We start from the raw sequence: 14,657 nt of genomic DNA, 5'->3' as shown, positions 1-14,657 counted from the left end.
ATAATACCTAAGGTATATTTTAGCCCCACTCCAAGAACTAATTTTCTCCCCTGTGAGGGGGTATCACCCCACTGATAACCAGTGAGGATATATGTTCAGGGTTGCCACTGGTTCTGAACCCTGGCGGCACATGAGAACCATCCCAAAGGCTTTTAGTTACCAAGTCCCCACTGAGCGATTTTTATGTCATTTGTCTGAGATGGGACCCAGGCGTTGTTATTTAAAACTTTCCAGGGGGTTGGATAAAAAAAGATCCTCAAAAAGAGGACAAGTCTAAGTGCTTACTCCATGCGTTGAACTGGAGTAATGACAAACCAAATGACATAGTATGTTTACAATTTAACTTGATTATAAATTTCCATATGAGAATGCCTGGTGGCTCAGCAGTTCAGAGTGTGCCTTCAGCCCAGGGCATGATCCTGGAGTCCTAGGATCGAGTCCGATGACATTGGGCTCCCTGCATGGAGCCTGCTTCTCCTTCTGCCTGTGTCTCTGACTCTCTCTTTCTCTGTCTCTCATGAATAAATAAATAAAATCTTTATAAATAAATAAATAAATAAATTTCCATGTATCAAGTCCTTCACGCTGTAATAAAAAGAAAACTTGTATATTTGTATGGATTCCCCATGTACAGTCAGAAGATGGATGTAGTGGAGAAAATACTTCTAGAATAAGAAGAGAAAGTGAGCAATGGTCACAATTCCATGAACATGGCATTGAAAGAAGAAAACCCCCCTTTTTCATTTTGGGGTCAGCACAGGGATGTTACCTGGGCCTAAGAATACTGGCAGGAGAGCACTGTTTGCCCTCTGATCCCAGGAGGGCCTATTTTGGTAGAACAGTAGTTTTCAAAGTGTAGACCTTAGAATTCATTAGAAATGCCAATTATCAGACCTTACCCCATACCTCCTGAGTTAGAAATTTGGGGGGTGTGGGGACAGTGTGGTTTAACAAGCCTTCCAGGTCACTGCAACACACTCTGGAGTTTGAGAATCACTGTGGTAAAACCTGGCAATCAAGTACTTTATGACCCAATCATTTCTTTTTCTTTTTTTTTTTTTTTTTTTTTAAGATTTATTTACTTATTTGAGAGAGAGAGACAGCAAGCTGGGGGGTGGGAGAGGAGGCACAGAGGGAGAGGGACAAGCAGACTTCCCACTGAGTACAGAGCCAGACTTGAGGCTGGACTTCTGGACCCTGAGATCATGACCACGGCCTAAATCAAGAGTTGGATGCTTAACCAACTGTGCCACCCAGGGACCGCCCTAACCACTTCTTTTCTTCTCAAGAGAATTTACTTTTCATTCCTATTACTAATTTTTATTCTATACTTAATTAATTTGTTATTAATTCTTATAAATAAGAATCGTAACAACCTGGATAGATTAGTGCAATCAGCTGACTTTAAAAGTTCTATTTTCATAAACCACAATTGGTTACATTAAACCAGACAGAGGTCTAAACTGACCACTCTGAACCTCTCTTTAAACAAACTCTACAGAGAGGGAGGGGGGAAATTGAGGTGTTTTTTTGTTTTTGTTTTTTTTTTTGCTTATAGGGTTAACTAGTCAAACAACTTTCCTTTTGGACCATTACAGATATGTAAAATTCCTTATGTTTTGCTGAAAATACCAAACATTAGTCAGATCCCTAAAGCTAGAGTGACATTAAACAAAAAGCAGTTTAGACTACGATGATAATGGTATCCCATCTCTTGGTATTATTTAAATCATGCCAATTCCACCACCTACACTGTCCTTCTAAAGTTATATAAATACAATAATATGGAAGTACTTCCTACTAGAACTTAAAACATCCCACATGCTAGAATTAAACTGTTCCATCCCCTTAAGTTGTTTTCATTGTTGTTTTAATTTTATACATAGTTCAAAACTGCCCTGTAACACAAGAATAAATCCTAAAGCAAAAGTGTGATGATTATTTCTTCGGGGCTGGGACTTAAAAGAACACAGATTCCGTTCTCACAGGGCAGAGAGAGCAGAAGGCCACAGAGGATAAAAAGCAGAATGTGAGACAATAAACTTATTTCAGGTGGCTTTAATCAAACGGAGGAGGACTGAGGAATGGAAAGCCATCTTCCTCCTCTATACTTCAAGAGGAAATGCTGCTTTAAATAAGGCTCAGGTTGTTGACGTGAACGTGCTTAGAAACGAAGATCGTATGGGAATCCAGGCATAAAAACAAAGTGCTGTGTCAGATTTGCTATGTAGCTTAAAAGAGAAGGCTGCAACACATTACATGTCTCATTGCCCATAAAAGGTAATATAACTCGGCTTGTGACCTTATTGTTCAAATATACGTTGTGCCTGAGTGCCTGATGTAAACCATTTCCCCCTCTGGCTGTAAAAGAGATAATACAGAGATGATGGAGAAGTTTATCGCCAGAGACTCTGAAGTTAGTAGAATTAAGTCAGTCTGCTTAAAGATTAATTAAACCAACTGGAAGCCTAGTAAGAATGTGATTTTTTTAAAAACCTGAAACCCCAGGTTTTAGATAGCAAAAAAAAAAAAAAAAAAAAAAAAATTTCATCCTCATAGAACAGAGAGATGAAGAAGGGTATTTGTTCAGGATTTTTAGTTATGCAAGAGCTAGACAATCAACTCAGTACAAAATCGATCAACTCAAAGTACTTGACCCAAAAGTCCTAGCCTAAGTGGATTTCTGATTTTTACAGAAAGATAAAAGCATTTTATTGATTTTATTCTTGAAATACTAATAGAATTTTCTTTATACTTTATATAAGTGATTTAGAAAAGAGAACGTGCTAAATTATTTCATAATGGATTTGCAACATTAGAGAGAAATTATGACACCAACACACTTTAGTATAACTTTCTAGAATTTTACAATCTTCAACAACATAAATGAAGGCATAAAATGTATTGTAGAAATTTGAATAAAATTTAAAGAACATAAAAGGAATAACCGATTATACTTTAATTTTGTAGTTAGAATGCAACGGAGAGTGAGCAATGATATATAGGGTTCATATAGGAAGGCAGAGCCTAAGTCAGGATCTGATTGCCAGACTGTAACATCCTTTGACAGCTATTCTCTTCTTTTTGGCTGGCAATTTTCTAACACTGGATCACAAAAAGAATGAGAAACTCAGTGACCTCTCCTAATCATCTGTCAGCTGTTTTCCAAATAGCATTGGAGTTTACCGAACAGCACATCTTGTATCCTCATTTGGCAAGAAAGTGTTATCTTTGCCTGATGTATTATCTTTCTTTCTAATGTCAGATCTCACACAGAAAATAAAACCCATATACACAACAGCAGAACACATATTTTTAGGGTTATACATCTGGATCTACTTACAGTATTTTATGTGGGGAACTTTCTGCATGGAAGCTGCTTTGTGTGCCTAGCCTTCCCTTTTCCTTTTCTTTCAGTCTCTGCCTCTGATTATCTTGGTAGATGACCACATGATCTCAAACTGCCTTTATCTACAATGACCGACAACAGACACATCTTGCTTTCTCCAGATATCTTCTGATCAGTGTTTTTTAAGAAAGTGTTATGCTCTTCAGTCAAATAGCTGCTTTCAAACCAGCTATAAGAAACTTGGGAGAGAGAAATTGTTGACTATTTTGATTCCATTTTATGTAACACTCTAATTCTCAATTCAGTCTATCATGGCATTTTGGAAGATAGCTAAATAGGAGAATTTGAGGCATATCATCTTGCTTTTTAAAACCTGTGTAGTGGGGTGCCTGGGTGGCTCAGTCAGTTAAATGCCTGCCTTCAGCTCAGGTGATGATCCCAGGGTCCTGGAATCTAGCCCAGAGTTGGGGCTCCCTGCTCGGTGGGGAGTCTGCTTATCTCTCTCCCTCTGCCCCTTCCCTCTGTCCTCTCTCTCTTTCGCTCTCTCTCTCTTGCTCTCCCTCTCCCTCTCTCAAAACAAAACAAAAACAAAAACAAACAAAAACAAACCTGTGTAGCAACTACCTTGGAATATCATGTCTTAGTTTCTAGTATCTTTAGCTAATAGATATGAATAACACATCTTACTTTCTTGTCCCAAGTAACATATGTTTCGATGTATACTAACTACTTTGCAAGAGAAGCTAAAGATATATATATATAAAGTCATTGCAAGGTATATTTGAGAGTAGTTCAAATCTGTTTCCAATGTTATTAATTCAAGTCTTTTTTTTTTTTAATTGTGCAGTTTTAGTTTTAGAATTTCTTTTTTTTCTTTAACCCATCTTGTTTTGGGGACAATTGCAAAGACTTTTATGGTGGATGATTTGTTTCTATCAATATTCTCCTTTGGTAACACTACACTGATTTTGGAACCTAGATTGATACATACTAAAACATCTTGTGTCAGAATTCTCTGTGCTCTTTGTATATTTTAAAAACATGATCCTTCTGCAAAAGAGAAATGGAGAGGAAATACGAAATTAAAGGACAATATGGCTTTAAAATATAGTCAGAATACACTACTATCAAAAATTCTGGTAGGGGCAAATAATAATGGCTTATATTTCTTGAATCCTTACTCTGTGCTGGACAGAGCATTAAGTATTATATATTCATTATCATTTAATAAATAGCAATTCCAGGAGACTGGTACCTAAATTGTGTCTATTGCTTGTTTTATGAAGAAGCTGAGGTTTAGGGGTGCCTGGGCTGGGCATCTACCTTCTGCTTGGGTCATGATCTCGGGGTCCTGGGATCAAGCCCCACATTGGGCTCCTTGCTCAGCAAGGAGTCTGCTTCTCCCTTTCCTGCTCCCTTTGCTTGTGCTCTCTCTCTCTCTCTCTCACTCTCTCTCTCTCTCTCTGTTAAATAAATAAAATCTTAAAAATAAAGAAGAAGCTGAGATTTAAAGCAATTAATCAAATTTATACACCAGTAAATGGTAAGGCAGGACTCAAACACAGTTCCTCCTGACTTCAGTGCTCTCTCTCTTATCTGTAGTGCCCTAAATCCCTCCTCGATGATGTACAGTTTTTGATGTTAACTCAAACTCCCTCATAATTTATTTTTCAGGCATCATAAATAACTATTTGGTCTACTTACAAAGGCTTCAAAGGCCTAAATAAGCCAATTATTTCCTTGTCCAAGGACATAAGTTGTCAAAATTTCTCTACTCAAGAATAATAATATGGTAAGCAGGATGGATAAAACTTATACACTTGTATTACTATCCTTGTAATTGTTATTATTATGGTTGGTAAAACATGGCCTTAGCTATCACTATAAAGTAGGACTTAACTATTGTCAAGTTTGAATCAGCATAAAAGTTAGTGACTAGCCCAACCTACTTTCAGCTAAGATATGTTGCTGTTTGAGTCAAGTTGCTATGCTACTCCCAAGATGTATGTGTCCTGTCCTGTCCTTTGTTTACGATGAAGGGTCAATGTTTCTTTTTCACTGTAAATAGCCCAAAAAGAATGGAGGCGTTAGCTAAAAAGCTGGGAGTGGGTAACTGTCTTGATTTGCCCAGGACTTATGGGTTTCCTAGGAAGCAGGACCTTTGGTTTAAAATTGGGATAGTCTGAGGCAACTGGAACACATCAGTACTAGGAGATGACTTGTAATTTCAATAGTTCTTCCATGACAGCACCAATCTATCCTCAAGTACCCTAAACATGCCCTTGATTTGACACGGAAAAGCTTTCTAAATCAGGCCTAGATGGTCAAAGTAAAGCGAACATCGGAGGGAAAAAGCTTAAAGATAAATACTTCCTTGCCTGTAGTAGGAATTCCAATATTGAAATGTGGTGTCACAGTTTACACTTTAACATATTAAAAAATACAATAAGATCTGTCCTAAGCATTATTACTCCATCAGAAATTAGGTTGTACACAAACTTGGTGCTACTTCCACATGTTTATGGCATTGCCAACTACATGACTCCCAAGTAATGCTTTGCTAACACTCACATCTCAATGTTGAGCATTTCTCCTGCAAACGTAACTCCGGCAATGTTGACTTGGCTCAAGACATTTCTAAACTCCTTTCAAAATTGCCTTTAGAGTCAGATTTATTTAATTTACTGGCCATCCTCAATTTTTATGAACATGGCATTAGGAACATGGATTATTTCCCTTATTTGCCATATACAGTTCCGAATAACTTCATTTTTTCCCCTAAAACCAAACTCCTGCCTTAGAGGGCAATGTATTCAACTCCTGATGTTGACATGAGCTCTGACAGCATTGCTTCAATCAATGGCAGCACGTTGTGTTGAGAAGACGACTCCAATTTTAAAAGAGAGCAATTTTGGAGTTATAAGCTCTATGTGATTATTCCTTCTCCACCAAGTCACTCGGGTTAACTTAAAGTCACATCAGCTAAAAAGCCTGTGACTTTAGCGCTCATCTTTAGCCCAGACCTCAATGTTGTCGTGTTACATCTCGATCTAGGTAGGTTTCCTTTCATGGTATCCGCTCAAAAAATGAGCCCCTCACTGGAATCTTGCTATGTGTCCTCCCCTAAAAATTACTCTTCCCCTCAGGGCTGCTGTATTTACCTCTAAGATATAGGGCAACTAACTTGCAGTTGCTTCATGGGAGAATCAGGGGACAGGATTGGTTGTGTGAAGTCCCTTTAGGTAGACTTGTCAAACGCATCATCCTCTAACAGAAGGAGGTTTTTCAACATTAGCACTACTGACGTTTTAGATTGGATCATTGTTTGTGGTGGGGGCCATCCTGTTTATCGTAGTAGGTTTAGCAGTATCTGTGGCCTCTATAGACTAGATGCTAGTTGTGACAACCAAAAACATCTCCACTCGGGACGCCTGGGTGGGTCAGTGGTTGATTGTCTGCCTTTGGCTCAGGGCGTGATCCTGGAGTCCCGGGATCGAGTCCCACATTGGGCTCCCTGCATGGAGCCTGCTTTTCCCTCTGCCTGTGTCTCCGCCTCCCGTGAATAAATAAATAAATAATCTTAAAAAAAAATCTCCACACATTGTCAAATGTCCCCCTCTAGGGCAAAATCACCCCTAGTAGGGAGCCATCAGCTTTATGCTCCACAAGGAACATAAAGATATATTGTTTCCTTTTTTTAAGAATTTATTTATTTATTCATGAGATACACAGAGAGAGAGGCAGAGACAGAGACATAGGCAGAGGGACAAGCAGACTCCCTGTGGGGAGCCTGATGTAAGACTTGATCCCAAGGCGCCTGATGTATTATTGTTTCTATGGAATTTTAAGTAATACACTTTATGCTGAGCCAGATTAAACCTTACTTAGTTTGTAAGGAAAAAGACCTTCACGTTTAAACCCAATGAAAATGTATTTTACTCAATTAATTAATATGACAACATCTATACTTAGAAAAACAAAAGCTGTGCTTTCCCAGTGAAACACTAACCACATACACCAGGCAGAAAGGTGTCCATTCATTTTTTCATTTCACTAATATTTACTGAACATCTACCAAGTGAGACACCACACTGGGCACTAGGGTTGTTACACGGGTGAACAAGTCAGACAGGACACCTGCTCTCAAGAAAGCTACAATGAGCGAGTAAGGGAGATGTAGATAACATTGTGAAATACACACTATGCCACAACAGGTGATAGGGTAGTGTATTAGTCATGTTTTTATTTTCTATATTTGATAATGTTCTGATATTTTGGTGGGGGAAGGGGTTTGCTGGCTGGAGACAAGACTGCCCCTCCAAGAGCTAGTTAAATCCTAAAATGACCAACAGCATGCCTGACAGCATTCCTTTCATATGCAAGCCAACCTACCCTGAGTTGGAAACGACCTCCTGTAACTAACCCTCACCCTACAAGCCAAGATTTCTCCCACCCTAAATCAATCAGAAAATGAGGACAACCCTTATGCCCCAAAACCCACTGGAATAATTCAAACTAACCAATCCTAAACTGTTTGGTCTGCTGGCCTAATCTTGCTATCTTGCAATCCTAAACCTTTTGCATGTTTTTTTCCAAGCAAAACACAAAGAAGGCTGTGACCTCTGCCTGCTCCTCAGTGTTTTTTGCATCCTGACCAATAAGAGTGCTTCCCCATGTGGCTATGCATGTTGTGGCATGTCCCTTCCTCCCTGGAAAGAAATAAGAATCTTCTTTTAATGGCATTAGCCTCTCCATGGTGCCACCCAGTCACCTCTAAAAATTAAAACCCCACAGGAACAATAACTGAGACAGCACAGAGAAAGGGTATCCTACTCCAGTCAAGGGGACCAGAAAAGCTTCCCTGAGGAAGGATTAGACTTAGGTGAATACACGGGGAATACATTTCATGAGAAGAGAAAAGAATGTATAAAGGGCCATGAGTGACAACGTATAGCAGGAGAATAGAAAGGCAGATCCACTCAGTGGTTCATCCTGAAGGCGCTAGAAATCAATAAATACTTAAATCACATGAATAACAGGATTTTATCTGTTTTATTAGGGAGATCCATTTGGCTGCATTGTGGGGGAACAGGTCTTAGTGGGGAAAGTTAGTAGGTTTTTAAAGCAATGTAGGAAAATATTGATAGTGTCCTCAATGAAATTGGTGACTGGGAATGAACACGAGTTTATAAAAAGATGTTCAAGATGAAGAACTGAGCAGCGCTGCTGAACTGAAAGAAAGGAAGAGGAGGAAGTCAAGGTTTCTGGCTAAGGCAGATGCTCAACCACTGAGCCACCCGGACACCCTGCCAGTCTGCCACTTTGAAGTGCTCTGTCAGTGTATGTGAGTATGTATGCTTCTAGTTCCATCTCCTCTCCGTTTTTAATCACCTATAGGTTAGAAAATGTATTAGAATTATTTCCAAAATAAGAGTAAATTGGCTTCAAGTGATTACCTAAGGACGATCCCATGCATCAAGCATGAGAACTTAGTTTTCTTCTTTTATTCAACAAAGACAAATTGAATGCCTACTCTGTTTCACTGAGATAAAGAACCCAAGGGGAGAATCAGATTTGGGGGAGGTCTGGAAAGATAGGAGAGATGATGCTCTAGAGATAGAACATTTAAAATTCATATCTGAACAACTGAAAGTCATCTCTAAGAAATAGAAGTGGCAGCTATGAATGATGCAGGAAGCGTGAGCTGAAAGAAAGAAGAGTTCAGTTGGGAGCCAGAAAAATATCCACATTAACCAACAGGAAGAAGAAGAACCATCAGGGGAGACTGAGATAGAATGATCGGAGAAGCAGGAGAGCAAACTTTTGCCTGGAATTCTCAATCTTCCATCTTCACCCCATCATCACTAACTTATTCATCTGAAAAACTATTCTGTCAAGATTCTTCATTGAAAACTCACCTTCAAGCATTGCCTCTTTTGTGGTGCTTCCTCTGACTCAACCCAGGTAGGCATAAGGGTCCCTCCTCAGTTACAGTGTAGGTCTCGGCAGATGCACGTCTCCCTGATGGCAGAGACCGTTCTCACCATCATGTCCCCAGGCCAATAATGACACAGAGTAGGCATTCAATTTGTCTTTGTTGAATAAAAGAAAAAAACTAAGTTCTCATGCTTGATGCATGGGATCGTCCTTAGGTAATCACTTGAAGCCAATTTACTCTTATTTTGGAAATAATTCTAATACATTTTCTAACCTATAGGTGATTAAAAACGGAGAGGAGATGGAACTAGAAGCCTACATACTCACATACACTGACAGAGCGCTTCAAAGTGGCAGACTGGCAGGGTGTTCGGGTGGCTCAGTGGTTGAGCATCTGCCTTTGGCTCAGGGTGTGATCCCAGGGTCCTGGGATCAAGTTCCACACTAGGCTCCCCACAGGGAGCCTGCTTCTCCTTCTTCCTATGTTTCTGCCTCTCTCTGTGTGTCTCTCATGAATAAAGAAATAAAATATTTTTTAAAAAAGTGGCAGAGTGGAGCACCTGTGTGACTCCGGTGGGTTAAGTGTCAGCCCTTCAGCTCAGGTTGTGTCACACTCCAGGGGTAGCCTGCTTCCTCCACTCCACTGCTTGTGCTCTCTTTCTCAAATAAATAAATAAATAAATAAATAAATAAATAAATAAATAAAATCTTTAAAAAATAAAAGTAAAAAAATAAAAGTGACAGCTTAAAAGTGAGAGAAAAGAAGCTAAAAAGTTTTGTATGTGGCAGTCTAGTGCCCTTCGGTATAAGTGCCAACACGTTCACAAATTTTAACACAATATAAATCAGAAAGTGATGCTCGTGTGCGAACATTGAGTCTCCAAGGAGGTTGAATTATGACAGGTAAAACTGAGTAAGTCAAGAACATAGGTGTACATTTTTGACAGATTCATAATACAATGGAAATTATTTTTAGTTTTTTGCTTTTAAGGCAAAGGTTATATAAATGTTAGAAAGAGTCAAGAAGTAAAGCGATTACGCATTTTAGCTGAGCTTCCAGTTATCTGGAATATGCACATTATGTGGAGCAGCTCATTCTCTAACAATGGGACTGCCCTATAAACAAGTTGCTGCCATATGTGGGTATGCATTACTCAGAATTACAGAATGGAATTTCTTGTCTTTCTCATTTATAAACTCATGAAGACAATGTTTATTACAAAAGCATATTAAGCATAATACAACATTTCCAAGTGGCTGTCCCATTGTTACCAATGTCTTCTATGTCAGGATATACAAGAATTTAAGATTTCTATAACATGAGTTCTCTCTCTGTTCTTCATGGAAGAACACAGAAGTGTATTCTGTTGCCTTTTGCAAGGCTGAGCTTCCCCACCACCAACTATGACTGTATTCTTGGACATTAAAATAAAGCTCACTCAAAAAATATTCCTAAATAGGGCACAATGGTTAAACTGGCAATGCTATAAATATTACAGGACCAAAGTATATTTTTGTCTTTATTTCTCTATGCCAGACACTGTTAAACCACTGCTAATACACAAACTTTTTTGTTGTTGTTGTTGTCAAGGAGAGTATGCAGCTTCTTTAGAGCTATTTTAAATTCTGTGCCTCATTTCATATAAATATTTACCCAAAGGAAGGTGTCTGACAGTGAAAATCTATACACTGTCATAATCCTTTTACACAAAGCAGTATTTTTACTCTACAGATCGTACCAAAGGTATAAAAGGCTCCTCCATGAAAATCCCATTATGAAGAGAAAGAAAGAACAAAGAAATAACTACCATTATTATCCAAAAGTTGAAGTTTATAAAAACAAAGCATCTATGTCAAGAAGCCCAACCAGTTTGCCATGTGTTTGAAACCTGCTAAACTGGGGTGCCTGGGTCTCTCAGGTGGTTAAGTGTCTAACTCTTAATTTTGGCTCAGGTCATGATCTCAGGTCATGATCTCAGGGTCGTGACACTGAGCCCTGCACTGGGCTCTGAGCTCAGCACAGAGTCTGGTTGACATTTTGCCAAATAAATAAATAAATAAATAAATAAATAAATAAATAAATTCTTTTAAAAAAATCTGCTAAACTAAGAAATCTCAATGGAAAAATAAAACATAACAGTGGATTACTTTTTCAAAGCATCTGAAAATAAGTATTTATATTATAATCTGCACATTAAAAAACTCAATATATTTTAAGACAACCTCTGAAACAAGTCACATTATGTATTAGCTTTGCTAAGTTGAAATATTTGACAATTATAAAAAGCAGAACAGTGAAGCTACTGGTTAAAGACATTTTTAGTGCTATTCTAACTGGTATAACAATAGCTTTTCTAGAGACTTTTTAGAATTATTCAAGGAACTGAAATAATTTCCCCATGGCTTTTGTCTACAATAAGTAAACATATCCTCAAAGCAATATCATACTAATAACCAATATAGTTTGAACTCCTATTATATGCCAGGCACTCCATACAGCATTTTACATGGAATTTGTAATTTGATTCTTGCAGTAATCCTGTAAAAAATATTACTATATTTTCTATCATACAGGTGAAGAAACTGATGCAGAGTATTTAAGATATAGCTGCCAAGTGAGGGCACAAGGATTCAAATTTATGTACCTCAATGACACTCTGGAGATCCAGTGGTGAGCCAACCCACTCCTCCTGCAAGGAGTGGTCTACTGACTGAGGTGGACTTCAAAAACTCAACAGTACACACATAAGTGCTCTGAAGGAAAGGCAGAGGATACAGTTAGAAAATAAAACACAGGATCTGACTTTGGGCTGTCAGGAAAAAAATGGAGAGTTAAGGAAAACCAGGGTGAGAGTCAATGATTAGTAGGAGGTAGACAGGCAATGCAATGGGGAGTGTTTCAAGCAGCACTGAGGGCATATGCAAAGGCCCTGAGGCAGAAACGAGTTTATTTTAGTAATGGAACTAAAAGAAAATGAGTATATCTGGACTGTATTGAACACTCAAGAGAATAAAGAGAAATGGGCTTGGACAAGTTGGCAGAGCCTCACAGGCCTGAGACGGATTTTCTATCATCCTAAGTACAATGAAAAGCAACTGAAGACTTTTCTATGAATAAAGAGAGGCATGATCCTATCTGCATTTTAAATTTCTCTGGCTACAGTGTGGACAACAGACTGGAGGATGGGAAGAGACCAGACTGGAGGCCATTGCAGGAGTCCCAAGTGGCTGGAAAGATGCTTGGACTAGCGGTGGCAGGGAGGCTGGAAGAGAGAGAATGTGCCTACCGTGTACTGTACAAGTAGATTAGGAGCTGGTGGCAGACTAGATGAAGGGGGAGGCATGACAACACTTCATCAGAGGCTTTCCTTAATCAATGCTTAACCCCCTCCCACTTCTCCTGGGTCTGATGGAGACTAGTCCTTTTCAGAGTTAATATCAGTGTATATTTTTCATAATACTCAAGTGCTTCATGTTGTGGATCCCGGGAGGTTGTCACTCTGCTGGAGAACATATACATTAAGAAGAGAACTGAGAGTTCTCTCATGACAAACAGAATCTGACCAAGCATCTTGATATAATACTTTCTCGTTAATTTTTATAAGACAAAATAAAAAGATTTTTAAAAAACAAAATAGTGTATGTATTATATTGTAGATATTATATACTAAATATATTAGACATTTATTAAAATACTAATAATTCATAATATTTTACAAATTAAATACCAAGCCTCCAACCAAAAAAAATCAGTAATTAAGCCCAACGTTTTAATGGTTAGAGATTTGAGAAATCATGTTCCCAAACATATATTCTACACATATTCTAGCTGCAGATAATTTATTTTAGCTAATCAGTCTGAGACTGGCTTCTTCTATAGACTGCTGTTAAAGTAATTCTTTATGAGATTTAGCCTCCTTAGGGCACCTGGGTGGCTCAGTCAATTAAGTGTCAGCGTTTGACTCAAGTCATGTTCCCAGGGTCCTGGGATCAAGCCCAGTATGGTATCAGGTGTCCTGCTCAGCGTGGAGTCTGCTACTCCCTCTGCCCTTCCCATGCTCACTCTCTCTCTTTCTCTCTCTCTCTTTCTCTCATAAATAAATAAAATAAATAAAATCATTTTTTAAAAAATCGTTTAAAGAGACTTAGTCTCCTTTTCAGTAATGAAACACTTTCCAACGGCCACACTGGGAGTCTTTATGTCAGTACGTGGAACTGCGTGTCTGAGTTTTGAATTAATCGGCCAGAACTCAAACAAAGAAGAGAGGCCAAAAGAGTGAGAGTGCTTTAAGGCTTTCAATATCAATAACAGATGAGAGAATGGGGATGTTGAGCCTGGGGCAGAAAGAATAAGGATGACTATCTTAACTTTTTAATACATACTAGAAAGCTTGCATTGTGGAAGAAGAATTTACTTTTTGTGGCCACAGATGGCAAAACAAGGGTCCACAGAAAGAAGGACAAGGGGAAGCAACTTTTTGCTCAATGTAAAGAAAGTCTTTCCCAATACAACTGTTCAAAAATCAAACAGGCTATGGTGGCTCACTGTCATAAGTGGTACCCACAGAGACTAAGTGACCATTTTATATTAATGTTTTGTAAGGTTTGATCAGTCAAAAAGGCACTTGGCTGAAGATTCTAAAGTCTCCTTCTAGTTCCAAAATTCACCATGTAATGATTGCCCCTAGCATCCATTCTTCTTAAAGATAATTCTAACAGTCATACATCTCCATGTGATGATTTGTGCAGTTCACTGGCATCATGTTGGAAATTGTAGGGGAGGAGGGTTTGAAACTAGACTAAGTAATTAGTACATTCCATTTCTCTGACCATAATGATTGGGTAAGGGGTGACCATGTGACTTCATCCAATCTGATTTCTTCATCCATCCAGGAATGCTGGGACAGATATGCTTTATTACCACTATAGGGAATAGAGATAGGGAAGCCTATAATAACTGGTAGATACCTCAGGATCACACAGGAATGAGGTGAACAAAGACACCAAGCAAAGACCTGGACCTGTCATGTCATGGACACTAGCCTATCAAGCCATGCCTAAAGCCAGTTCTCCCAAAGGACTTTTCAATTATGTGAACCAAAGAAGTCCCCTAAGCAGTTTGAGAGTGTTTTCCACACATGTAAACAGAGGATTCCTAACTTCTCATTCTTATCCAAATATGCCTAAAGTAACTTGTTCTCAGAAAGAAAGTGAAAAAGAACCCAGCTACATTTTACATCCAGAGATCCACTTAGCAACCAAGAGGTTTCTCTAAACTGATCCCTGAGAATCATAAAAATCTCCATTTGGGTCTCAGTACCATTAGTAACTCCTTCAGAACAAAGCATATTAAGATTTCAACTACAAAATT

At 38.6% G+C, this 14,657-nt stretch overlaps 1 protein-coding gene across 3 annotated transcripts in view; it reads right to left on the bottom strand.

Annotated features, from left to right (window-relative positions):
- The window catches only part of SYNPO2 (synaptopodin 2), a 181,155-nt gene that overhangs the window by 114,806 nt on the left and 51,692 nt on the right, over nt 1-14,657 (bottom strand). Inside the window, exon 1 of one of the 3 annotated variants that reach the window (XM_077882455.1) lies at nt 9,268-9,336. The exons of the other annotated variants lie outside the window; for them this stretch is intronic. Coding sequence (XP_077738581.1) covers nt 9,268-9,321 — 54 coding nt within the window. The 5' untranslated portion in view covers nt 9,322-9,336. Of the gene's footprint in view, nt 1-9,267; nt 9,337-14,657 lie in introns of those variants that run through there. 3 annotated transcript variants of the gene reach the window in all.

This window comes from Canis aureus, chromosome 33 (genome assembly GCF_053574225.1).
Source record: "Canis aureus isolate CA01 chromosome 33, VMU_Caureus_v.1.0, whole genome shotgun sequence".
NCBI lineage: Eukaryota > Metazoa > Chordata > Mammalia > Carnivora > Canidae > Canis > Canis aureus.
This window is presented reverse-complemented; position numbering and strand designations above follow the sequence as displayed.